This window comes from Excalfactoria chinensis, chromosome 5 (assembly GCF_039878825.1).
Source record: "Excalfactoria chinensis isolate bCotChi1 chromosome 5, bCotChi1.hap2, whole genome shotgun sequence".
In the NCBI taxonomy this organism is placed as follows: domain Eukaryota; kingdom Metazoa; phylum Chordata; class Aves; order Galliformes; family Phasianidae; genus Excalfactoria; species Excalfactoria chinensis.
In genome coordinates this window covers 32,640,404-32,666,554 of record NC_092829.1, presented here as the reverse complement: position 1 = coordinate 32,666,554, position 26,151 = coordinate 32,640,404, and the positions used below count along the sequence as shown (strand labels likewise).

General features: G+C 39.8%; 1 protein-coding gene across 1 annotated transcript; it reads right to left on the bottom strand.

Annotated features, from left to right (window-relative positions):
- Nucleotides 1–2,490: 2,490 nt before the first annotated feature.
- On the bottom strand, nt 2,491–23,450 carry LOC140253637 (cytosolic phospholipase A2 epsilon-like). The gene is made up of 20 exons (XM_072339383.1): nt 23,424–23,450; nt 21,866–21,938; nt 15,688–15,824; nt 15,414–15,545; nt 14,326–14,366; nt 13,377–13,419; nt 12,965–13,028; nt 11,985–12,145; nt 11,686–11,778; nt 11,034–11,071; nt 10,251–10,407; nt 9,763–9,899; nt 9,059–9,281; nt 8,015–8,129; nt 7,218–7,355; nt 6,436–6,543; nt 5,563–5,754; nt 5,061–5,227; nt 3,582–3,765; nt 2,491–2,729 (listed from the first exon to the last, which is right to left on the bottom strand). Exons 1-20 carry the CDS (start codon nt 23,448–23,450, stop codon nt 2,491–2,493), a joined length of 2,469 nt encoding a protein of 822 aa, XP_072195484.1.
- Nucleotides 23,451–26,151: the final 2,701 nt, after the last annotated feature.

Sequence of the window (26,151 nt, the reverse complement as noted above, 5' to 3'; positions counted from 1 at the left end):
ACCCATGCCTGCCTTCCTCTTCTGCAAACATCAGGAAAATATGCAATAAAAAGAGTAGTTCTGGCCTGATATTCTATCCAAAAAGACACTGAAAAGCTCAAAAGAAGGAACCTGAACTGTTAAAATAGTCATTGTGACTGAATCCTTAATGTCTGCCAGGGACATGCTCGTCATTTAGTCCTGCTGTTCTTTCAAAAGATCTGAGTACTGCATCAGCTTTGCCAAATCTGTGAGCCCCTGGGATATGCCAGTTCAGTTTCACATTTCAGCTGTTGCCTCTTGTCAGGGATCTTCTTTGCTCAGGATTTACCATCCGAGATAAAAAAAGGCTTAGTTAGTGCTAGGATAAGGGAGACTGGCCTTAAACTAAAAGAGGGGAGATTTAGGTCAGATGTTAGGAATAAATATTTTATTCAGAGTGTGGTGAGGCACTGGCACATAGACTGCCCAGAGAACTGTGGATGCCCCATCCCTGGAGACATTCAAGGCTAGGGTGAATGGGGCCCTGGGTGGCTTGATCTGATGGGTAGCAGCCCTACCTATAGCAGGGGGCTTGGAACTGAATGACCTTTAATTTCTCCTCCAACCTAAGCCACTCTGTGATTCTGTATTAAAGGCTGACTTGCCTCAGGGTTTTCTGATAGTAAATGGTGAGTATCTGCTTCTTCCTGTTACTGCCATCTTCAGACTGGTTAGACCATAGAAGACGAGAGAAAACTGTGCCTTTCTGGGAAATGTAGAGAAAAAAACCTTGTCTATAGCTCTTGCCCACTTCTTTTAGGCCAGGCTACACAAGGGACTCCTATGACTCTCGCCCTACCTGGCCATTGACAAAAGCCCACCTGCCAACTCCTGTCAGTGTTTCACAACCCTCCTGTGGGTCTAATGCCAAAAACACAAACTGTAATTCTACAAAAGACTTGTTCTCCAATAATTTGCCTCTGAGGAAAAATTTGTATCAGAAACAGAAACTGCACTTCCTTCTCTGATGGAGTTTTTTCTTCACTGTTGTGTGAGTAGATTCACTTCTCCAAACACATGAGCTTATTTATTTTTTAACCAAAACAGTTTATATTTCTTTCCATAATACCTGAAAAAATGTCCAGAACAGCAATGGATTTACTTATATAATTCTCATTAGCTGAAGAGGAAGAAATGTAAGATAATTATTATGCTATGTACCCACTCAGATGCAATGGTGATTGACCAACATCCATGCTTTGGTGGACAAGCTCTTGATTCTTTGGAACAACACACAATCACTTCCTGTGTTACAAACCGGTCTCATGTACAGCTTGAAAAGGAGTGCTGTGTTTTGTTTATGGATTGCTCATCAGGTTGCCCTCATCAGGTGCATGCACACATCATTTAGTGCATTCCCAGGAAATGATCTGGGTGTTTCTTCATCTGTTCTGTGGTACTTGTGCTGATGTTTGAGAGCTGTTGTGTGTTTGTGTTCATTTAAACCAGCTTTTTTTTCCCCCCTTAGCCACTGCATTTTAATGTACCTGTCAAATGACTAGGTTAGTCCGTAGTAACATATTATTTTTTACTAGCGTACCTATCAGATGTATTGTACTTTTTATAGTTGTTTAACAAGTGTGAAACGCCGAAAAGAAATATTACCTCATTCCATTTGAACAGTGTGATCCTGTTTATGCCAGCACCATAAACCTCACTATTTCCCTCACATGCTGTTTGTTTTGGTAATATTTCAACTCAACACCAAACAAGTCTCAGACAGTGCAGAAGCAAAATTACATTCCAGGGAGATAACTGCAGCACACATACATGATCTGAGACAGAACATGGTTGATTATGGGAGAAAATGGTAATAGCTTTTCAAAACAAATTTGATAGTTTGATTTAATTGATAGAGGTGTCACTGAAGACCCAAAGGCCATCATCTATATATATATATCCATCACTCAACACGTCTGAAAAACTAAGTATGATGTGATAACTCATGGCAGTTAATGACAAAAAACATATGTGAGAAACAAAACTATTATGAGGTAGAACACCATTTAATTCAAGTTATTAGAACCAAGTAAAATATTTTAATCGATACTGCTTGGTCACCACCTTCTATGGGCTTCATGGATTTGCTACCAGCAGTCCCAATGAAATGCTAGAATACTTTGCATATGAAAAAATACTAACCACCAAAACAATAACAGAGTGCAGAGAAAAAGTTAAAACTACTTCCCTAACACACACAGCTGAATTTGCATTCTGTGCATAACAATAAGATGGTATTAACATCAGACCAGTCTGTCTGATATCAAAATTCCTGATTAAAAAATAGCAACTATTCTTATTAAACTGAACTGTTTGGCATTGAAGTCAGTATTTCAAGTTTTGGAGTATTTTTATGAGAAGGCTATATGGAAGTAAATGGCACTCCCCAGGATGAGTGAAGTAGCTATTGCATTTGATAGATAATTCTGTGCAGTTGTGATAAATACTTAATAAGAGAGGAAATACTGTTCAACCAGTGGCCTGTGCCTGTGATACAGGCTGGCTCAGAGCTTGCTTCTTCCGAGCCACGGCCATACGCAAGGCCTGAAGAATCACGTTCTCATTGTTCATGATGTTGTAAGTAGTCAGCTTCTGGAGTTTGTTGAAATCTTCTGCTTTCAGAGACACCTCCCTTGTTGAGTATGGAGAGCAGAAACTGTAGAGGTCAACCTTGCCCTGTTCCATTTCCGCAGCACTGCGAGACATGCCTGTTGGAGGAAAAGGAGAAGTTTGTAGAGGACTATAATTCCCTGGGACTATAATAGACTGTGTCAGGAATAATTCTGAGAGATGGCAGATGTGGTTACAAGCACAGGTGCAGTGCTCTGATCCCTGAAAAATCTACTTCTGAATGAAGTGTTTTTGGAATTAATGAACAAGTGTCACTAGCCATCATTCCTTTGCAACTGGTACCTTTTACTGATCGACTTATAGCACACCATCTCACGAGGGTCATTCAAAGTCTTACCCCATCGGTACCAAGTAGAATATATACTAATGGTAGAAGGAATAAAGAGAGGAACAGCACAGGATGAGGCGGAATGCCTGTTGCCTTGGAAATCATAATAAAAATATTGGCAGTGTCTAAAACACTACCCTAAAAGGAGGCTGTGACTGTATTTAACAAGACTTAGTTTACATCCTACTGCTTTCATTTCCCAGAACATACAAGCAATGCATTAAACAACCCAAAAAGAAAGCACAGTGGTCCTCCTCAGTAACATTCTATATTGTGAAGGCAGTTCTTCCTATCTGACTATCACAAAATACATAATTTGAAAACTGCACTTTGTTCTTCACTCTGAAGTGAAATTATGGATACCACAAGAAGAAATAAGTTCCCATTCCTCCACCTGAGGAATGCACTTCTTTCTCTGAACTGCACCAAGTCTCAAACTGAAATTATACACAAGATTTCACAAATAGTTAATGTTATCCCATTATTCAGTGCATTCATTAGTAGGAACAAGCAAGCAAAGGATTTTCGTACTGGGATAAAGAGAAACTCAGGGTCAAAACACTCACTGTGTCAATAAAATAGCTGGATAATGTTAACTTACCAGGTGCTACATATCTTTGGAAAGTGTCATTCACTAGTGGAAAGTAAAGCATGAGAGGAGCTCCGGGGGTGTCTGCACCATCGAACATATAGCACTCTTTCAGGTTCTTCTCATCATCCTTCAGCCCAAAGTTGGGAAATGGAATTCCTTGCTCTGAGAAGTAGCTGCAAGCCTGCTTTAGAGGCTGGTCATTGTCCAATAGCAGCAGAATAAAAAATGGAAAACATACACAAGATCAGGTTGTTTCTGAAGCCCTGTAATTCATGTTAAGTTGCACAAGATGACTCAGTAGTACTGTAAAATTGAAGATAATGTGAGCACGCACAATCCCTAATTCTCCTGTTGCCTGAGGAGTTATTTGAAAATGAGACTTGTAATAGAATACCTGGTAGAAAGATAGCAAAGAGGGTTTAAATTTGGGCCAAGGCACATTTCTAAAACTTAAGTATGACTTAGGAAGAAAGCAAGTAATTTCAAAGATTGTTAGAGAGCATCATTATTTAAGGTCTTACATTAATTTTTTTTATTTTTTTTTTAATCAGAACACAACTAAAATTGCAATCCTAAATTTGCTGTCAAAGACAGTAAGACTTAGGCTTCAGGTTTTAGAAATAATGTGAGATCTCAAGCATTTCATGAGAATTAAATCTCAAAATACAGAACTAAATCACAAAGCTCATTTGTGATGATCAAGTTTTGTTAAACTACCTAACAATACACTGAAGTAATACCTCTGTTTGCTTGAATTAAATATTTCTCAAGGAATTCAGATTACTACAAAGAAATGTCAGTACAAGTAGCTCTGTGTGCACTTTTCCAGCTTATCCAGAGAGAATTTTTTTTTCCCTCTGACATTACAGCATAGGAACAGCATTAAAGTATCATCCACTTAAAGTCAATGACAGAACCTAACAATTGAACTTTGTGTTTCCTGTGGTGCACTTCAGGGGTGGGTTTACAGTTGCAAGTATGCATTTGGAATTCTGTCTTTTTATGTGGTGAATATCACTTTTGGAAAAGTATATAACTATTTTATAATCAGAGCTCAGTAAATACAGTAAGTGCGTTTCGATACCTTGCTTCAAGATAACCACATTAAGAGAAAAAATGCATATACATAGTATATATCTAAGGAAAATGAAAAATAAATTCTGCATAATGAATCAGAGAAAAAGCTTTTCCAACCATATTTGTGCTATAAAATCTTACAGACAATTGTAATGAAAGTTGCAGAACAACCATAATAACTTCATTGTGCAGCTCTGTACATTATTGGTGAAGTAGAGCACTCTGATTTTTCTATTTAACGCTCTTTCAAAGGTGATTTCAGAAAAAAATGGATATATTCTTCCCTCTGAGAATTTCTACTCTTCTAAGGCCTGGAAACCTCTGCTAATAACATTTTATGGACACCTATCCAAAAGCCGAAGAAAGCAAAAGAAAAGCTGTTATTAAACAATGACATTTTTGACTTCTCACCAAGGTCTGTGATCCACCAGTGTAATTTAAATGGATGATGACATCCACTTTCCTCTCTGGTCTCAGAAGGGGTGGACAGCTAGTTTCAAAAAAGAAAGCTGCATCCACCAACTCCAAGTGCTCTGAGTGGCCCCTCAGATCATTAGGAGAGTTGTCCAGCAAGGTATCTAAAGAATAAAAATTTGAAGCTATTAGTAAGCTGCAGAAAAACATCAGTGAAGTTAGAAAATAAAAGGATGGCAAGTCTCCCCTCCCATTCTGGATTTTTCCTTTGCTTTTGGATGTTATGCAGCAATCCTAAAGCTTTCTTCAGCTTCTCCACTTACATTCTTTCTGTCTTTCCAAACCCATGAGCTGCACAAAACTCATGTCAGGTTTTCTGTACATGCAAAACCCATCTCTAGTTATTTTATTCCCAGTAAGGACTGTCACTACTGAACACTCCCAAAAATCATCAGTTGTGATACTGGAAGTGACACATGAACAGGAGTGTTGTCTATACCTTTCCATTTTGCAAACTGTTCGTGCTGGGTGTACTCATTGTGCATCTGAAAGCCCCTCAGGAAGTTGTGATACTTGGAGACAGCAGGGCGGTCTGTCAGAATATCCCTCAGAGTTGTGGAGAGGCCACTTGTAGGAGTGAACATGCACGTAGCCATCTCATAGGGCTTCTCAGGCAAGTCTGGTTGTTCCTCTGGAGATACATGACATAAGTTACATGCAGTTGAATTATAGTCACATATATATGATCAGAAACAAAGAGGAGGTAGAATCAGTGACAGAAATATCACCCAAATCTGTTCACCATGGAATCACTGACGTCGCTTGAATCTTAACATGAAGGTGCTCATGAATGTTTTTAAGGAATGGTCTTTTACTACAGAGCTGCCTTTCTCAGCTGGTGTGATACATCCCTACTCTATTGACTTCTTTGGACCTCTGCTAAATCTTGCGGTTCAGCCAGATTTTGGGGGGAGGATGCACAATTTAGGGGAAATAAAACTGAAAAAAGAAAACAACTCTCAAGCTTCCTTCTGGCTAAAAATAGAGGTGACATGAAGCCTTGTCAGGAATAATTCTTTGCAAGTCTTTTAACTCGGCATGTCAGGGAACACCTTACATATTGATCCCTATATTTCTATCAAGGTCTGTCTCTGATGGTGCTTTATCTTCTGATATAAATCTCATCAGTGCCAGTCTCAGATTAAGCAAAGCATTGTCTATTCAGTAACATCAAATCACTTTATATTCCCAGTGTCTCCACTACTCTGAGACCAAGAGCACCAGAGAAACAAAACAGAAATGTGAGCACAATTACTGTATCAGAGGGGCCTGGAAGAGGAAGGCCATAAGTCCAAAGGTACTGAGGATTTACCTATTTCAGTCACTTTGTCTTGGGTCCATCTGTGCCAGAAGTCCTCTGAATTGTCCGCTGCATGCCAGGCATCCAGGAGGTTTTTGGAGAAGATACTACTCCACATTCCTAGGAAGTGGGAGAGGTGTAATAGGTATTTCTGAGCTAAACATTAAGGAGTTGATTAAAAACTGCCTTCTGCTCCTTCCACAGTTTTTTGTTTGTTTGTTTTTGCATTTCTATCCAGCTTTTATGTAGGCCCAGATATCTATTACAGTGCTAAACTTGACTCATAATGCAAATTTATTTCAGAAGAAATTTCAACGTTCTTTTCCTCCCACCATGTTTTGCTTAGAACAACATATTTATACACAAAGACAAATTCTGCATTGCTCTTTTCTCTTTCCATAAAGGATTATTTTCAGCCAGCTCCTCTACTGATTCCCCTCTTTCTTGTTCTGTTTATTTCCTGTTACTGTTTCCTTCAGCTTCTGCCAAGTCACACAGATCTGCAAATTTTAAAATGATTTCAAGCTAAGGGAAAGTGATATCTTAAAAGCATTTGCGAACATACATGACTAATTTGTCGTTCTTTAGTTTCATTTTCTTAGTCTCAGTGATAAAAATGTGTGAGAGTCTCAGGAAACATACTGAATCAATGTGACCGTGGTATTGAGCCCTTTCTGATGTGACCTAGCACAGTGTGACCCCTGCTACTACTTGCAAAACTACAGCTTGCTAGTTTCCCAAATCATTAGTATTTGTATTAAAGTCTTGCCACTCCCCCAGGCTGGTTAAGTCACCTTGCATGAAGCAGATTCGGGACTCAGGGAGCTTCTTCATCAAACGACCCATGAAGAACTCGCTGCCAAAATCCTCTGCACGAATGAAGGCACCGTACTTCAGGAATCCCACCTCGTAGGGCGTGAACTCTACCCACTCTGCCAATACACATACCGACAAGCATTAGCTCCACCAGCCCAGAGGACATAATGTTAAAAGCAGCAACACAAGCAGACACTGAGTGAACTTCAGTGCTTTTGGAGGCAGGCTGTTTTAGCATGAGCCCAAAGCAAGCCCTGCTTACCACTGCCTCTCAGATCCAGCAGGCAACTGAAACAGTGATCACACTTTTCATGAGGTTTGGAAAGAATAACATAGGAAATGAGGGAAATTTTAAGCTACTCTTTAGAAAGTGGAATGTTTTCTTATGAAAGTTGGACTAGGATGTGTTGTTTTCTACTGCATTTATTACCTTTAGTCAACTATGAAAAATGCTCATTAAGTGAACTTAAAGATTCTGGGAATCACTTTCCTGAAGAAATGATGGTATTTCTGAGGCAGTGTCATGGATCTAGGCTGTGCTGGTCACCTGAAGGCAATATCTAAATATGCACATTTACATGCCAGGAGAACATACAAATTCTTAAACTGCTGCTTTATATCTTATGGCTTTCCAGCTATTGTTCACAGTCTCTGAACAGGACTTCTGGCTTGGAGGAAGAATTTAAAACTATTTGTCATTATTCACAGTATCAATATCTACACTGTAACCTTGAGTAAAAATGAATCTCTTTTCCTAGAACTGGAACATCATTACCTCTGAAATCTTTGGTAGTAACTTTGTCCTTGACATTCAGGGCAAGGTAGATGGGCAGTGGGTTCTGGCCCTGGTTCACTGCCCGACGCTGATCAGAAAGCCTATGGTAGCATTTCTGGATATTAAAAAAAAAATAAAAATAAAAATAAAAAAATTGTTAGCTGATAATCCATTTCATAAAGACATCAGCTTATAATGTCTGAATATGGAATATTATTTATCTTAATTTCCACCTAGAATTATTTCCATATAGCCAATAAGAAAAACATCTTGAGAGAGAGAATAACTCTAGTTAAGAGAACCAGCCATGTCATACATCCAGTGTATGACACCAGGAATAAGATGCTTCAAATGCTGTTTTAGATTTATATTGTTAAATATAAGGGGGAAGGAATGACAAACAAACAACAGATCTGGCTAATTCTGCTATTATTTCATCTGTTTAACAAAAGAATTCAAGGCATGGTGTTACTGACACTTGTGGCCAAAAATAGTCATGAAACATATTGGAAGGTGCCACCCACTGAGGAAAAATCCTTGAGCTGTTCAATACTAACAGCTTATCTTTTACATGAAATGGATATATTGAGTGCACTTGAGCCACATGAAATTCTAGCCATTTTCTACACACTTTCTCAGTGCTAATGCACAAAGTGCAGTAACTACATAAGAAGTACATCTGCAGTATGTACAGTATATGATTACAGCTTGTGTAAATATAGCAAACATTACAGCAGTGGAAACATAAAAGTGTGAAGTTGTAAAAAAACACTTCAGAGTTTCAAAAAATTCTTGGACAGCTACAAAGGTTAATTAGCATGCCAGAACTAGTCTGAGCATTTCTGCATTATATTCAGTCACATTTTAGGCTTCACTGTAGACATGCACTGCATCTCCAAGTTATTACTGCAGTAACTGGTGTTCTGCCTTCATCTCAAATATAGTGTTACAGGCCAGGTACTTCTTCCTAGGATTTTAGTTTCTTGTAATGGTCATAAAGATTAGGTAACCAACTTTATGAGAAGATAGCTGTGCAGACATTACCCCATCATTTAACATTGATTCAATCATAAGTCCCCACAGATCAATAAAAGATGTTTTATGTCCTGCTTGCGTCCTTTGACTCAGCTCTTTGTAATAATTCCTCAGACTTCTCAAGCAAAAAGCACCCATCTTGCACTTGGCTGCTTGCTTCCGAGCTTCAATAATTATTTCTCCAAGATCCTTATGTGACCACTCAGCATCTTCGTACAGTTTTGTCATGGTCCTGCAAGCAGGAAACAGGATGGGGAGGTGCAAAGATGGAGCTTTTAGAACTGAGAGGATATACTTTGGGCATTTCTTACTGTACTAGCTCTAGATCACTCTTCTGTTTTGAGGTTACTTTGAACAGAAATGCAAATCTATAGATAATCACTTGCTCTGAATTCAATTCAAGCAGCTCTACCAGCTGTCTTTGCTGTTTTGTCCAACAGTAATTAATCATAAAGGAAAATGTAGCATAGGATTAAGGATTTTTGCACTGCCATTAAAGTTTCAACTTTTAATTTGGGTTAAGTTACTTCAGTGACACCAAAAAGTACGGTGCACAACAGACATTTCATGAGTGATTCCATTTTTCATAGACCAAAGAACAAGTAATAACTCAGTGCACCCCTTTTACATTTTCCAAGATCTAAAGCCAAGGTAAAGCAGGCTTTTGCTTCACATAATTAGATCCAAGCAGTAGAATCAAAATGGCTCCTCACCATGTTGTGCCAGATGAGCCACTGATGTATGAAACACAATCCAGAACACGCAACTTTTGAAGACCCAGCATGCTGCCATACATTCCTGTCAGTGCTCTTATCCCACACCCTGCTGTTGTCACAGCTACTATAGGTACCTGCTCAACACAAAACAAAACACAGACAGAGAAGTGGCATCAAGGGATATTCACATCAAAGGAAGACATTCATGCTAAAGCAACACCCAGACACAGAGAATCATAGAATCATCCAGGTTGGAAAAGACCAATAGGATCACTTAATCCAATCATCAGCTCAGTCCCACCATGCCCACTAACCAGGTCCCTCAATGCCACAATCTCCCATTTCTTGAACACCTCCAGGAAAGTTGATTCCCCCACCTCCTTGGGCAGCTTATTCCAATACTTCACAAAAAGTGAAACAAAAGTAAAATAAAATAAAACACGTAGATCGGAGACAAATCCCCAAGTGGTGCATTTCCTAGTTACCTCATGGTCTTGTAGGTCCTCTTCCAGATGAAGAACATCTTTCAGTGCAGCAGCAACCACCTTCCTCCGATTTTGCAGGAAATTCTGTTCATCCACACACAGGTCAAAACCCAGGCGGGCATCTAGATTTCTTGGCCTGAAGCATAGACCCTGGGTCCTGAAACCAGGGCACAAATATTACATACTATTGCTTGCAGTAGTCATCCCAGTTGTGTTTACAGATTGCTTCATGAACAGTAATGTAATAAATGAGAAAGTGCAACACCACAGACAGACCTCTGCTAATTGCCTCAGCTTTTACTAAAAATGTAAATGGGAATGAAAGAGAACACTTCGTACTGTCATGGTATTGTAATGAAGTTCCTATAGCAAGCCTCTGGTTTTGTTTGCTCATATAATTGATTTTTCAATTTTCAGTATTGCCTACCATATGTGCCTGTAACAAGAAAACCACCATCAGCTAGAACTGCAGCTAATTAGGGAAGCAGCTTCCATGCCTTGCTTTGTTTTATTTGTATTTTACAGAAATATGATTTCTGTGTGGAGCTGCTCTCTCAGTCCATGGGCATAACAGTGCACAGTTCTGAAACTCAAAGGAAAAGGGACCCCTGATTTAGTTATACATTACTGAAAAAGGAGAATTATGCACACAAAAGCCTGCAAAGAGAAGCAGAACTAGATCTCTGCTTGCAACTGAGCCTGCACGGCCCCCTGCTGATTTCGCATGTGTAGGTGCAAGTGACTCCCAGTTACAGCATCAGGCCTTGCTGAAAACTTACTTACCATTCATTTGCTTTTGCATACAAGTCAATTGTCCTGTCCTGAAAATCACAATACAAACACTGTAAGCACATTCCAGTCATTAATCCTGCATCTTACTCACCCACACCACCTACAGTCTGTCTTACTGCATTTGCTGCAAGATCTGGCCAGCAATTGTCTGGGATTTGAGATCCATAATGGGTTCCAGCACAATCTGGGCTGGATAGCAATAGGGCCCCTCTGCTTTGCACAAATGAACATTTAGTTTCCCTTTGTTTTCAAGGGAGATCATTGAAATATAAGCATCTGAAACACAGGCATGTCAATGTTCTCTGTTTTACCTTCTGCTTTAGACTTCCCCTGCAAATTATCAGCCTTAAATGTCTTGTCTATTACAGTTAGCTCACATAGAGCACTTGTGAATGTATTAGATTTGCCCTGAGGAAATCAGCTTAAGGACAGAACAGAGTTGAAAAGTGTGCCTGGAACCACATGCAGGACAAACAAGCCCAACAAATAAACACTGCATAGCTACACAGTGAGTGACTGTTATTCTCACTTCACAAATGCAGCACGTGTCTGACTGAGCTGAATCACTGAAGAATAAAATCCACATCACCCACCAAACTGAGCATACGTTGGACTGGATTTTATAAGAAGGACTTGTTCTCACCTCTGCTATTGTTATTTTCTCTTGTATAGGAAGCAAGTTCAGAGCTAGAGTCACAGACTCGTTCATATCCCTTTCATTTTGACTTGATATAGACTGGAAAAAAAAAAAGGGGGGGGTGAAAATGTAATAATAATAATTATATAAAAGGGGAAAAAGAGGTAAAGAGCAGTCTCCCCAGTCTCACATACACACAGGACTTCTCATGCTCTGCCTAAACAGGTCTGCACAACACAGACCTCAGAGGTCCCCAGACAAACACAGCATGTAGAGTCATCTGCCCATTATGGGTGACCACGTACCCTACTGAGCCGCCTGCGCCGTGGCAGTGACACAGTCAGTGCCGACTGATGGTGTTTGATGTAGTGGAACCTCGCTGGTGTGGCCGCACACAAGCATGAGCTCAGTGTGTGGGTCTGCATCCCCTCATATGAGCCATCCACTGTCAGTGCAAATTTCCTCTCTGAAGAGATAGCAGAACAAACATCACATCTTCATGAATGGTCTTTGCTATGTTAAAGTTAATAATACTCAAAAACACCCTACTACTGACTGTACTTCTTAACTACAAAGAAACCTTCATATTGTGAATCTGAACCCCACCAGCAGTCAGTGGGATTCAAGGTTGTTTATGATACCCTGCAAGTTAATTATGCTGAGAACTAAAAAGGAATCCTTGGTTTAAGTTCGCTCAAAAAATGTGCTTTTCAGTGTGAAAGTACTAAGGAGTGTCAGAGCATGATGTTTTAAAATTGCGTAGGACATACACAGGCCTACAAACACAGGCTCGGCACAGCAGTGATGTGCTGATTATAATACACAGCAGGTACCCTTGGTAATATGCTTTAATATATACTTTAATATACTTTAATATATCTTTCACCTAGTGGCATATATTGTTATACATAAATAAATCTTTAAATGTGAAATCTGAGGAAGGAGTCCCAATGCTTATCTTTGCCTCTGAAGACAGGAAGATTTTGCTCTGTTTCAGAACTTAGAGAACTTCAATGCTGTACAGAAACATTTTGGAAAGTCATAACCTTCTGACAAGGGGTTATTACAGGGGAAAGAATTTCAGCAGGAAAACCAGATCACAAACTGTTCATTCTAGACTCAATAGTTTTGGCCAATTGCAGCCCACTCCAGAGGCCACTGATGTTCCTGAAATTTCACCTTGCATCTTCAGTCATTTTAAACAGGGGAGTTCGAGGGGGAAATGCTGAGTGCTTTTGCCATAAGACACTCTCCAGATTTACTCCATACATCAGTGAAGACTCACCTGTGCTATCCTTCCTCAGCCTGCCGCCATTCACCTGCACATCCAGACAAGCAACTTCACGGGACTGGAAGAGACAGGGATGAAAAGAGAAAAAGGTATTCACTACCGCTAAGCTCTGCTTTAGCCAGACCCCTAGGCATATGTTTGATCTGTTCACCCACCCACCAAGCCCAGGAAGGTGGTATTTGGCATCAGGACGAAGTGGGATGGGTACCCCAGGGAGTACACTCAGCCCAGCTGTACCCAGCCAGAATGTGACAGATGGATGTCCACTTGATCATGCTCTGTTTGGATCTGCCCCACAGATAATGCCTCGGAGCCATTCTATGAAGCAGCTGCCCAGCACCATTAGTGCCAGCACAGCAGTAAACACAGCCCTACAGCAAGGAATGGGTTAGGTAATAAAAATTACCACTAAAACGCCATTAGTAACAATGTTTTCAGGAGGATCCGGACTGAAAGACAAAACAGAAAACAATCAGTTCACAACTAGCACTCTCTAGATTCTTTTTTTCCTTCATCATTATTTCTCTATCTTTAAAAACTTGTATTTGAACAGCCAGCATGGGCAAACAGCACATGAAACTCTAGCTTGGCATCAGTCCAGTCTGCCCCTTACAGGCCTGAGTCTGAACCTGGGCTGCTCTATTTGGGAAGACCTGCTGAGTAGAGAAGTTACTCACTACATCAGATAGGATCATTTTCTGATGCAATTAAGTAAATTTACAAAAATGGAAGAATTACACTATTGCCCTGTGTTGTTGAGGCATAAACCTGGGGACAACAGCTGAAAAGCTGGTGAATTCATCTAACATGCCATAATACAAAAAGGAAAAAAAAAAAAATTACCATTTACCTTAAAAATCAATAGCAGCACTAGGACTGATTTACTTGCCCATTTTCTCAGCATAAAAACGCAGTAATAAATAATTGTAGATTTATTCCCGCTGTTAAAATTTCAAGTATCATTCTCCTACATTCTCACAACAAAGCAAACATCTGGGAACTGACAGTAAGGAGAAGAACAGGTTTAAAACTTAAAACATCCTGCTGTACAGAGTCCCTGCAGGCTAGGGAGCATCAGCAACCAGGGACATCTCTGTGCTCCTATCGGCGCCTGTGACAGTGCTTTAGTGTCTCAGTATGCCTGGTGTGGTTGCACACACATCACATAGTGCCATGCGCCTCTTTCTTAAATGTCATCACACACAAGCTTTTCCTGAACACCCAAAGTTCCCATCTGTTTTATTCAGACTATGACAGCATTAAGGGACTGCAAGTGTAAATGGATGTTTTGTACCAGAAACATTTTCTCTCTGAGCTACATTCCTCTGCTGATCATCTATTTAAACTTTACCTACCTACTCTCCATTGTGAATTCAACCTCCAGCTCCTCTTTTCCCTGAAAAAGGAAGAAAAGACAGTCACTCCATATTGATTCTCCTGTCCTGAAAGATACTCCATAGGAATCTGTGCACTTCAGGGGACTCCTACGAGCCAACATCCAGTTTAGTTACTGCATGTGCAACAGATTTCATTTTCTTTGTGTTGTATCCATTATATTCAATGTTGCATATGTTAAATTTTGTAGGATTTATATCAGCAGGCTTCTAGTTTACGCCTTCCAGGTAAAACATAAACATATCTTGCAGGACCTCTTGACAGTTCCTCTGCCATTCCACAGATTCATCCTCACTTATTCACAGGCCACCTGCAATTCCTCTTCCCCTGCCGAAGCTCTCCGTATTCCCCACTAACTCTCAGCATAAGAAATACTGAATTTCTTTTGTGCTTTTAAACCATCCTGTCCCTCTCCTGTCCTCATCCAGAACCTGTATAAATGGGCCTGGCAGCACACTAATATGGTGGCATGCTTGAGAGTATAAAGCCCAGGATGCTCTGGAAAAATGAACTTTGGTTGGGTAGAGTCCCACTGCATGCTCAGTCTTCACCTTTGTCTTTTGCATTCCTCCTTTGCAGGTTTTGGTGCAACTCCAAGTCCCTCAGGGCCTTCTAGAGCCAGTGTGAAGGAAGACAGCACAGAGAGCCTTCCCAAAACAGCAATCAAATCAAATCAGCACTCATACAAGTAATGTATTTCCAGGCCTAGACATCACTAAATCCTCAGTATGAGATTGTCTCAACTTAGTCAGAATCTTGAGCTCCAATTGCAAAAGAATGCCTAAATTTCTCAAAATTTTGACATCAAGTAGAGCAACCAAACAAGTCTGATAACATTGCTAAGTCTATCTGCAAAAGTAGCATCCTAACAACACTGTAATTACAGGAACAAAAGCTGTCAGCAGCCCCTGACACAGATGAGTATACTCAACTGGCTAAATGGATAGTAAGAAAGGGATCTATGCCAAACAGGTGAGAGAAAAACTGAGATAAACACATCTTCACCTAACCATGTCCGCTTAGTTTTGTCCTTGAAATTTATCCATACCTGTGGATTCAGCTGGAAACTCAACTGAATGTTTTCTCCAAGCTGGATTTTGGAGACATCAAAGAAAACAGTGAGGAGATGGTCATCTTGAGTTACATTGTCTTCATCACAAACTTTCAGCTCCAGAATGTTCTGGAAACATAAAAAAAACATACTGTGTAAGCTTTTATAGGAATAAGATAGTACAGATAGTTCTATTTAGCTAGAGGAATTTGGGTAAGAACTTCAAGAATTAATGCAAAAGAAACGGTACTAACATAGCCACATCTCCTACCTTAACCTGGCTCTGAATTGTGAAGTGAAAGGTCTCATTCCACGTCGGGTTCTTGGTGTTGGGAATTGTTTTGGTTCGGAAATTCTGCACCGAGGCTGTTGGCAGTCTCAGGCTCACATAGCAATCCGACTGGGTTACTGTGGAAGAAAGTAGGAAAGTAACAGATTGGTAAGCCAGTTTTTGTACCCCATAAAGTGTTGCACTGATCGAATTTTTGAGTTCACAGAATGCAAGCTGGGAGGCCAGATAAGGTGTCATTAAGTCAGTACTATATCACCAAAGGTGGTAGTAGAGAGAGTAGTAATGGCATTTGCAACACGATGGGCAGGTGAAATCTTGTCTGTGATTCCCAGCTTAAAGTGAGATGACATAGCTACTTTGCACAAGATTGCATTGTTCTTGCCTTGTTATTTTTGAATCAAGGCCATAAAATTGGGCTATGAATTTGTATGTGCCCAGATACTAAGGAGGGAAGCTTTAGGGTTTTAAATTCCCATTCCCAGGTGAAAAGCTCAGCTGTAGAGTTTGGTTTCCCACGTGAGCTACTTTGTAAGTAAGGGATGTTTGGGACTAAAGTTTTGGTATGAAACAGTGGTTAGCAGCTGTCTGCAGTGCTGAGATCATCATTTCCTCCTGGAATGCTTTTTGTCATGATCATTAAGCAGTAAAAAGCAAATGTGAATCATGAGATTTACAATCCTTTGAATCCATGCTCCAAAGTCAAGGATGACCACCCTCCAGAACACAGTTTATTAGTTAGGAGCAACAAACCACATAAGTGCCAAAGATAGCATGGCACAGCATTGCCCACACATATCAATCTTTTCATTAGCATTATATTTTCTCTATTTTTAATGACACCTACTCAAGCATTCCTTTAACTGTGCAGCAGACACACTTCTATCTGACTACACTTAGTTTTAACAGCAGACTTGACTTCTGAGAAATGCAGAGGAAAGCTGCATATGAAAATCTTTTTTTTTTAACTGATCTCTTTTTTATTTTTAACCTCCCCATTGAGATTAACACACTCTCATCAGATCTCAGAGGAGGATCAGAAGGATCCACTCAAGTTTGTGAGTGATCTTGATACTGTGCTTGATCCACTCTATGTACAAGTAGATGTGAGGACTGGCACTCCAACACTACACTGCCTTATATTGGGTGTCTTTTCATTTATACATACAAAGCTCCCTTCAGCAGCCACGTGTGCAAGTCCTCATTACTTTAGTACGTAAGCCTAAACACCACCTGACTACAGGAGGTGAACAGCAGTGATGATGTTCATATGATGCACACAGCAGAACTTCCCAGCAGCATCTGGTATCCCTCACCTTGACCATGATGCATTAGCAGCTGTCGAAATATACTTGATGCAGCAGCCATGGGATCACCATGGGGCAATATCCTGCCAGAAGCAGGCGTGGCAGCAGGTGCTTATGAAAGCACAGTCTTTATGCAATTATTATGCTAAGTTTCTAATTATCTTCCAGGATAGCTGCGGGACTGGATTTTAATTGCACTTTGCCATTAAAAAGCATTACAACTGCATGACCCATGCTAAAAAACACCATGGTCCTGGTACCATGTTGCACCTCAGACAACAGCAGGGCACCAGCTATTCTGGCTCAAACATGAAGTTTCTTCTAGTTTTGATGTTAAAAGCCACAACTTCCAGCCTTCATGGACAGAAATCTGCGCATCCTCCTCCTCTTGGACTGCCTGTAAGCACTCACATGGAGGTCAGCTCTAGGGGAAAAGGTTTCTTATGGCTCTCAAGGTATAGTTTTTCTTATTGTGCTGAAAACAACCATGTAATCTCAAATATTGATCTCCTTGCCCAAATCATTACCATGGACATGGATTTCCTTTACTTGGATCACCTCATGAAATACAGACTATCACCACCTGCAAAGAAATGCATTTTTGCTCTTCATCCAACACTGGGGATCTGAATAGAGGTATGGCTGTGGATAGGTAGATTAGCATTGCTGTTTTCTAAAATGCAGATTATTAGATAATTTAGATCACTGAGGGTTTTTTGCTTTGTTTGGTTTTGTGTTGATGTTTGTTTTTAATAAAAAGGACATGGGCTGCTTCTGTGGGAATAAATGCCTTTGTTTCCAAGGCCCTTCACAAATTAACTATCATAATTCAGACAAGCCTGGGAAAGCATTTCCTATCTCCAGGCAACATTTAATGTTAATCTCCACTGCCTATAACTAAACTTTAATAAAAAGCTTTCTCACACATTCACACCTTGGTCTTCACCTAGCGTGGCACACTGTATCACTATTGACATTTACACCCATTCTTAAAGCTATTCTTTGCTGAGATTTTACCAAATAACAACCTCACATTTTTTCTCTGTTTTTTTTCCCTTGTCCACATCCTCTTATTTTTTAACAAGATTAGAAGCAGCATCTAGAACAATGGTACACAGTGGCAACTGCTTAAATATCATGGTGAAGTGAGCAATAAATAACAGTGAAATAATAATTTAGTGCAAAAACCAAACAAGAGGAAGTCTGTAGGTTCCTGTAATAAGTATCAGATTGGACCACAGATCCTCAAACAGTAATATATTTTACCAGCTGCATTTTATTTCAGGGTCTCAATGACCTTTCCACAATTAGATTTGAACCTACACAAACTTTTGGCATCCCTGTACTTTAACAGGCTGAGCATGAAATTTGAAATTGTCCACAGAGGGAGTCCTGTTTATAAGGTTGGGTTGGATTGGTGCACATCCAAGTCTCACCCTATTGAGGAGTCAGGATGCAGACAAGGTACACACCCAAATGTGGGAACTGGCAAGTGCTTGCTGGTCCAAGAATATTAATAACTCCACTGAGTTTGATGGGGATGTGGGTGTTCTCAGGGGAAGAGGGAATGTGCAGATCACAAACAAGGCACTAATGTCACAGATGACATCAGTGATAAATCAATACTCAAATGGAAATCAGTGTTGATATATTATTTGCACATTGATGAATTAGTGGTAAAAAGAGATGGAATAGTATAAGGATGTATTAAAGAGATGATAAGTTAAAAAAAATTGAAAGTAATTTAAATAGTCTTTGAGCTTCCATTAGAAGTCTTTTAATACCTGTTCTGTAGTTGACGATATTAAAGTTTTGAGACTGTTGTGATGGACTGGTTTTCTCATTTCCGTTTAATATCCAGAAGATGAAGCAGATAGAACGACAGTGAAATTAAGCCACAGTACCCCACTGCAAGAATGTCCAAGCACCAGAAGAGTATTAAAGAAAGTGATGCAGAGACTGTACAGAAATAGTGCAAGGGAGGATCTTCAGAGAAGAATATAACAAAATGGGATTAACTTCTTTAAAAAAGGATAAGCAAGACTGGAGGGAAGCAGAAAGATCTTAGATACTGAAATTGTTTAAGATGGCTGGGAAATAGGCGACACTTGCCATCCTGTTCTATTCAGAAAGGACAGCTATGATAAATAAATAAATAGTGTTTGTAACGGATTAATGAGGAAAAAAAAAAATCATTAAGAAAATTGAACTGTAAACAAGTCAGAGTAGCTGGGGATGGAAGCCCATGTGCTTTGGGGCTTCCTAAGTGTGCCAAACTAATCTCTAGGTAATTATTAACATGACAGAAAAAAATATTTCCCAGATGTACACACATACACACAAAAAAATCCCTAAACATTGTAAAAGTGGTGCATTTTTCATCTTAAGGCTCCTATTTATTTCTTCTCAGAGAAAGCCAAACCATTACAAACAGGAAACTTGCACTAGCTTTTGCATTGCCACTGACTATCCAGATGTTAAAGTCATTATTAAAAAAAAAATAATAATAAAAATTGAATCATAGTGTTATTTGATATGATGAAAAGTGTATAATTGAAATATATGACTTCTACATGTCTGACTCTATAGCAAACTACAGGCTGAAGTGGCTTGAAAGCAAAATTTTCAGATAAACTGGAAATAAACAGCTAACAATCAAAACCAGACTCAGAAGTCAAGTGAATGTAAGGCAGTGTCATGACTGGTACAACACTGTAATCCACAAAATTCAAGGTCCTGGGTACAAAGCCAAGTATTTATTTTTTTGGGGGGGAATTGAGCCCTGCACTTCAGGAGTGATAACAAGAGAAATTACAGTCAAGGGAACTAATAAGCAGACACATAGTTCTCCTTGCTATCTGCTAAGCAGAGACTGCAGTTCATTTAGACTCACAAAATGACTTGCTCACAGGCTTGCTGCGATTCTTACTTGTGCATCTCCTAGCATGCCAGTATGGATACCAAAAGACCAACTGCCCTGCCTGACAGGAAAGGTGTTTATTTTCTGTCCAAACATTGTTCCTAACTTCTCTTCTGTATCTTGGACAGTTCTTTCAGAGATTCTCTTTGCAAATGATGGAAGTACCCAATAAACAAAGCATTCACCTTTACAAGCATGGTATTTATTTTGTTTGTGCCATTTTCTCTCTCCATGGTCTGACTGACATGACCATTTCAAGCAGATAACAGCTTGACAACATTGGTGGTGAAATGCTTACTGCCCTGTTTTGCAGATAACATCCAGTACAAGTTTCACAGTGTAATACGAAATATCCTCAGCCTGGAGATCCTGTGCTGCTCCAAACCCCAGGTCATGCCCTATAAACATTGCAGCCATCCAAACCTCTCCTTTGAGTAGAGGAAGAGGTCAGACAAACAGTGTCGTACCATAAAGCAACTGTTCAACCAACTCAGTACCTGACCTGGGCACTAAAAACTTCTACTGTTTGGTAGGAGAGCAGCAAAACAGGCAACTCCCTTCAGAGTCAAAATAGTTTGAAACCAGAAGCAAAAAGTGTTGGTGGAGAGAAGGAAAAAGCAGAGAGTAAATTCAGTAAGCTCATTATCATGCAGATGACTTAATAGGACACAATTATCAGGGAATATATCCTAGGGCCCTGTTTATCCACACCTCTTTCTTTCCTTTCAGAGCCTTAGAGTTTGTACCCTCACTTTGGTTTTAGCTGTAGCAAGATATATCCCTCCAGCCTTTAAATGAACTTCAGATCACCTTTCCCCACATTAGAAATAAGTTCATATAGACTCTTCTTCCCCATACATTCAACAACAAGAATTAATCTTGCTTCTCTTCAGAAAAAAAATTAGTGATGAACTGCTCTTCATATATGTTTGGACTCTAAAGAGCAATAACAGTATTATAGAAAGGCCTAAACAAATCTCTTGTAGAGCTACATACCTACATCATTTTAACTTAACAAATTTAACCTGGTCAGGTTCCTACACTAACATTCCAGACTGTGACCTTCCTATCCATATAACTGAATAAATGCAAGATAAACAGCCAGCTCCTCATACTGGAAGTGATTGTCGCACCTTCTTCTCTAGTGCTTTGCAGTTCAGTTATTTACAGAGCATTAATAAATGTTCACATATTTTTCAATTTCTGAACAGTTTGGAAAAATTACTAATAACAGAAACAGCTAATAGTGCAAGCACTCTACTATGCTTTGAAACATACATCTCCTATGGCTGAATCAAATGCAACAGTCACAAAATGACAGAATCACTTAGGCTGGACAAGATCCATTAAAGATCAAACAGCACGTAATACAACACACCCTAACAACCTAACACACCCCTAAACCATGTCCCTAAGCACTGCATCTACACAGTTCCCAAATACATCCAGGGATGGTGACTCCACCACTTTCCTGGGCAGTCTATTCCAATGCCTACCCACACCTTTCCATAAAAGACGAGTCCATGAGATACGTCAAATATCCAGTCTTGAGCACACATAAAATATTCTTTGTTATGGACAGGATGGACATTACTGTAAGAAGCAACCATAGAAAGAAGTGCCCTCGTCTAAATTTCTTCAGACATTATTTCCTGCAAATAAATATCCATTCTTTGCTTCAGAATTGAATCCACATTTTATGCACTCTGCAAACAGATCTGAACTACACAGAGCTGATGGCTGGATCTCAGTATTACGCTGACAAAAATCTAAGAATAAATAATATGAACTATGCTACTTCAACTTCATCCACCACAGTCAATCATCTCTGCCTCTTTCCTTTCAGAAATGCTCTATGATGTTTTTCACATGGTTATACTTCAAGTAGCTGAACAAGCATACATATACTCGATAGGTATATAAAGATACTCACACAAGTCTGCTTTCCTGGCATTTTTCATCCGTATGATTTTTACAGTGAGTAAGTTGCACGGAGAGGGTTCTGTCTATAGAAGAGCAGAGTACAAAATACGTAGCATTATCACATTGAGAGAAAGAACAGAAGCACAGTCAGATATAGTGTTAAATACAACGTTTCAGTACTAACCATATAAAACATTTCTGGACTGAGGTTCTTACTTGTGCATCATCTCTCTGTCCTGCTGGGTTTACAGCCAGGTGTGCCCAAAGCCCCTAGATGTATACTCAGACACAGACCAAATCCCCACTGCCCTCCATTTTCCATTCTTTCAGAAACTCATGGGACTCCTCAGATTGTAGTGGCTGACTGGCTCTTACAACCCAACCACAGAAAAACAGTGAGCCTCGTTGTGTTGTATTAATACAACTGATACAGATCTTGGTCTGTGCAAATTCAAGGAATGTCAAATAGATCTGCTTTATTTCACAACAAATAGTGGCCAATCTAGCAGAGCAGGAACTAGTAATGATATCGTGATGTTGTGACATTACGTGTCAGCTGGTATACAGCCATATACCTCCACTGGTACATTTGATGTACACCAGCATTAGCTCTCAGAAAATGAGGACCTGAAAAATGTCCTCTAGGAACCCATTCCAAACTTCTCTAAAGGGGGCAGTGAAAGAAACAATTCTGTCATTATTTCTCTCAGAATAATTCAGCTTATCCAATATTCCTTTATGCAACAACACAGGAAAGCATCCTCAGAAATCCCGGGATACCACATATACCTAGGTGGTTATCAAAAGATCCTTAACAAACCTGCCAGGGAACTGGTTTGATTTTGTCAAGCAAGGAATGGGCAAACACGATACTTAATCAAAAGCATGGGGGGAGGCTGAATGTGATATAGTTTGCTCCCTAGATAATTCTCTTTTTTAAAGGAATGAAAGGAGAAAAAATCCTCTGCAGTTTAACACTCTGAACCAGCCAAAGAAAACAAACACCAACAGCAAAAGAATTGGGAAAAAAAAAAAAAAAAAAAAAAAAAAAAGACCATAGCAATGTAATAATCATATGGGAGAGCTCATGCACACTACTGGTTGAGCAGGGAGTATTGCTGCCACAAGTATGTAGGTCCACACACAGCAAGGAAAGCTTTCTGTGTCGCCATTCATTCGCTAATGCCTACAGATTCCCACAATTTCTAGGAGAGCCTACATTTAGCACCTTCTTGGCTTTTGCTCTGGGCTCATTCACATTAGTTACATCTCTTTAGTTTTCATCATTGGGTTGTTTTGCCAGATCCTACTGGATGGGAGATAAAGTCAGCAGCCATATATAAATTGGGCATTTACAAAATATAGTACAATTACAGCAGTATGAAATCCCTTACATTCCTCAAAGCAAAAAATCAAAGTGAGCATGAAACCCAGATAGAAGACATTACTCTCAGCCCAGGTGCTGAAGAAGGAATCTCAGAGCTTAACAATGCTCCTACAGGAGGCCACCCCAGCTGCTAAAGTTGCCTGGACAAAGCATCCCAGAGCCTTCATTTCCCTTTCCTTACCTGGGTTGTGCTGTAAAACACCCCCATCGTGGTCTTCCCCAAGTTCAAACCAGGTGTGAAATGTGACAGGAGATGGGTACTGAGGAGCACCCAAACCTTCTGGTGCTTTAAGCTGCCTGAAGCAGACAGGCAGGTGTGTGGATGCCTGACTCAGTTCCAGCCTCGCCCCAGCCACCAGCCCTTGAGCAATCTCCAGCTCCTCCTCCTCTCTGCTGGCAAGTGACACATACAGATCCCAGCAGAAGGATACTCTTTCCAGCCGCAGTTAGAGCGGTGTCAACACCCAACAGGAATCTTCCCTTTGCAGGTCTTAGGGAGACTCCATAGCTCTTGCACACCAGAGGGATATCAGGATGCATCCTCATGTGCAAAATCAGCTGCACCAGCAAGGGTCTGTCTGGCTACACATGGCTTCTTTGGCCCACAACATCCAAACAAATAATTGAGAAGGCAAAAGTGTTTCTGTAGATTTTTATTGCCTATGGGAGTAGGTGGGCATCCACTTAAAGACATATGAGAAAGATGACTTTTCATCCTTACCTCAGCTTTCACGGTGATATCAGGCAGTTAGCACCACGTGATATCATCCCAGTTCTTAAAATGAATACATAGCAGATAATGAAACGGAAGACTTACTTTTGAAAAAAAGAACTTCCTTGCTATTATAAAATTTAATTAAAAACAAAACAAACAAACAAACAAAGAAAAAAACCCTCAAAATTTCATTTCACTTGGCAATGAAATGAGAATTGATTAAGGTAATTCCACGGGTATTATATAACTTGAATTCAATAACATGTTTGACATTCAAAGATGCTCTAACATAAGAACTGGATGCAACAGATATCATCCAGACAAACATTAAACAGATGAAGGATGGATGACAAAGAGACCACAAGAAGCAGCAGTCAAAGGAAATAATCCCCAAAAGATTGCAAACAATTCAGTTTTAAGCCTATTGCAGGCTTAATCAGTTTCATCAGGCAAATAAATGTTTTGTATGCTGTCTTTTGAACAGACAGTATTGAAACAGTGGGAAGATAAAAGGAAGAATCATGCAGCAATCAGACAGAAAGGCAAGTTTCCTATCAGCAGGACATAATGCAGAGATACCCCATGGCTAACTTGGAAAGCAGAACAGTTACGTCTTTGCAGCAATTCATCATACTTACCTAGGAAATGGACTAATTAGTCCTGATGAAGAAGTCGGTTAATGAAACACAGGCTGTGTCATACACCTATATCTGGCTTTTTTCTCTCCTGTTGTTAATTTTTTCCTGTACAAGATAGAGCTTCTACCCTGCTCTGTTTCATTTCCCCCCAGTCCTTGAAACCACAAGTCAAACTGAAGATATCTGGGAAAGACCCAGAGGGATCCCTTGAGCTGATTCTAATGCTCTGGAGCTGAATCACAATTACAGTTGCCTCATAATATGCAGGGCTAGTAATCTCAATTTCAACATGCAATACTGCACCTGGAAACAGGGTTACAGCACGTCCTTGGCAGTGTTGCACCAGCATAAAATAAAAAATGAAAAAATGAACACTCTCATAGGTGAAAAACACAATCCAGTCCCTCTCTTCCACCACCCAAATTGCTCTGGATGTACCATCAGCTGTTTGTCCCAAAGCACAGAGGACTTTTTGTCCAATCTCCTAGAACTTTGTTTATAAAAATGAATCTATCATTTCATCATATCATGTTGACTCTCCTGATCTCAATACCTGTCCCACCCTGCAGAGTTTGTCTGATATTCCTAACAACAGTAAAAGTCTTTGATTACCAAAAGCGAGACAAACCCAAGCATTATTTGAGCTGCTGTAAGCAGTCTTTTCATGTATCACAGTGTAGAGCTGCTGCTGAGAAAGACAACTTGTGATCTACCCACTGCAGAACTGTGAGAAGATTGCCTCTGGCAACTAGCTTCCCTCAGAGGGCCTTTAGGATTTGTAATGATGGGGAAATCACTCTTTCAGCACTATTTGCAGGAAAATGCTGAACAGTTACAAAAACTATATCTGAAGACTGCTCAAAAGAACTTCTTGCATTGCCATATTCTATGCACCAGCTATCAGCCACTTCTCATCTTCTGAAACGCTGGGAGATGGACCGTTGACAGGAACAGTCAAGGCAGGTAAAGATGAGAGGCAGAACAGGCAGCAACTCCAAGAGAAAAATCAAAGAAGCTGGGAAATGCAGTAGCTACAGAGGCTGAATATAAGTGGTTCTGTGAATAGCATTTTAAAGGACAGTTATGACAATATGAAACAGTGCTGACTTAATTCAGAGTTGTTTGGGTTTTCTTTTCATAGACGGTCAAAGCTGCATAGATACTGGTAGTAACTTGAAAAAAGCACTTATTTTGAAAGACTAGTGAAAAAAGCCAGTTGTATTTTAAAAAATCTCATAGTAGACAATCACATCAGAGATGACAAACTTCACAGTGACAGTGATTAAGATGAGAAAGACCAACACAATCAATAAGCTAACAATCAGAGAGATTCCAGTTCAAGGTATTGCTGCTTGGCCAGACAGAAAAAACAAATGAATTTTGGTTTGATTCACATTTTTAATGTGCTACATATTCCATTGTAATAACAGAAAACATTATATTAAATTATACGATATATATCTCCATTGGCAAAATAACAAGGTAACAAAACTAAACATAAATTTGTTGCTTTGAAGTTTGTTCTGGATTAAACCACTGTAAATTCAGTTCTGCCC

Bases quoted from the DNA above. Each gene is read 5' to 3' on its own strand.
- LOC140253637 (XM_072339383.1), bottom strand. From the start codon at position 23,450: ATGGGGGTGTTTTACAGCACAACCCAG. The intron at 14,367-15,413 runs GTATGGATAAAT...TTCCTTTTTCAG, and splicing joins GTTTCCAGCTGAATCCACAG to GGAAAAGAGGAGCTGGAGGT. The intron at 3,766-5,060 runs GTGAGAAGTCAA...GACAATGACCAG, and splicing joins CTGGTGGATCACAGACCTTG to CCTCTAAAGCAGGCTTGCAG.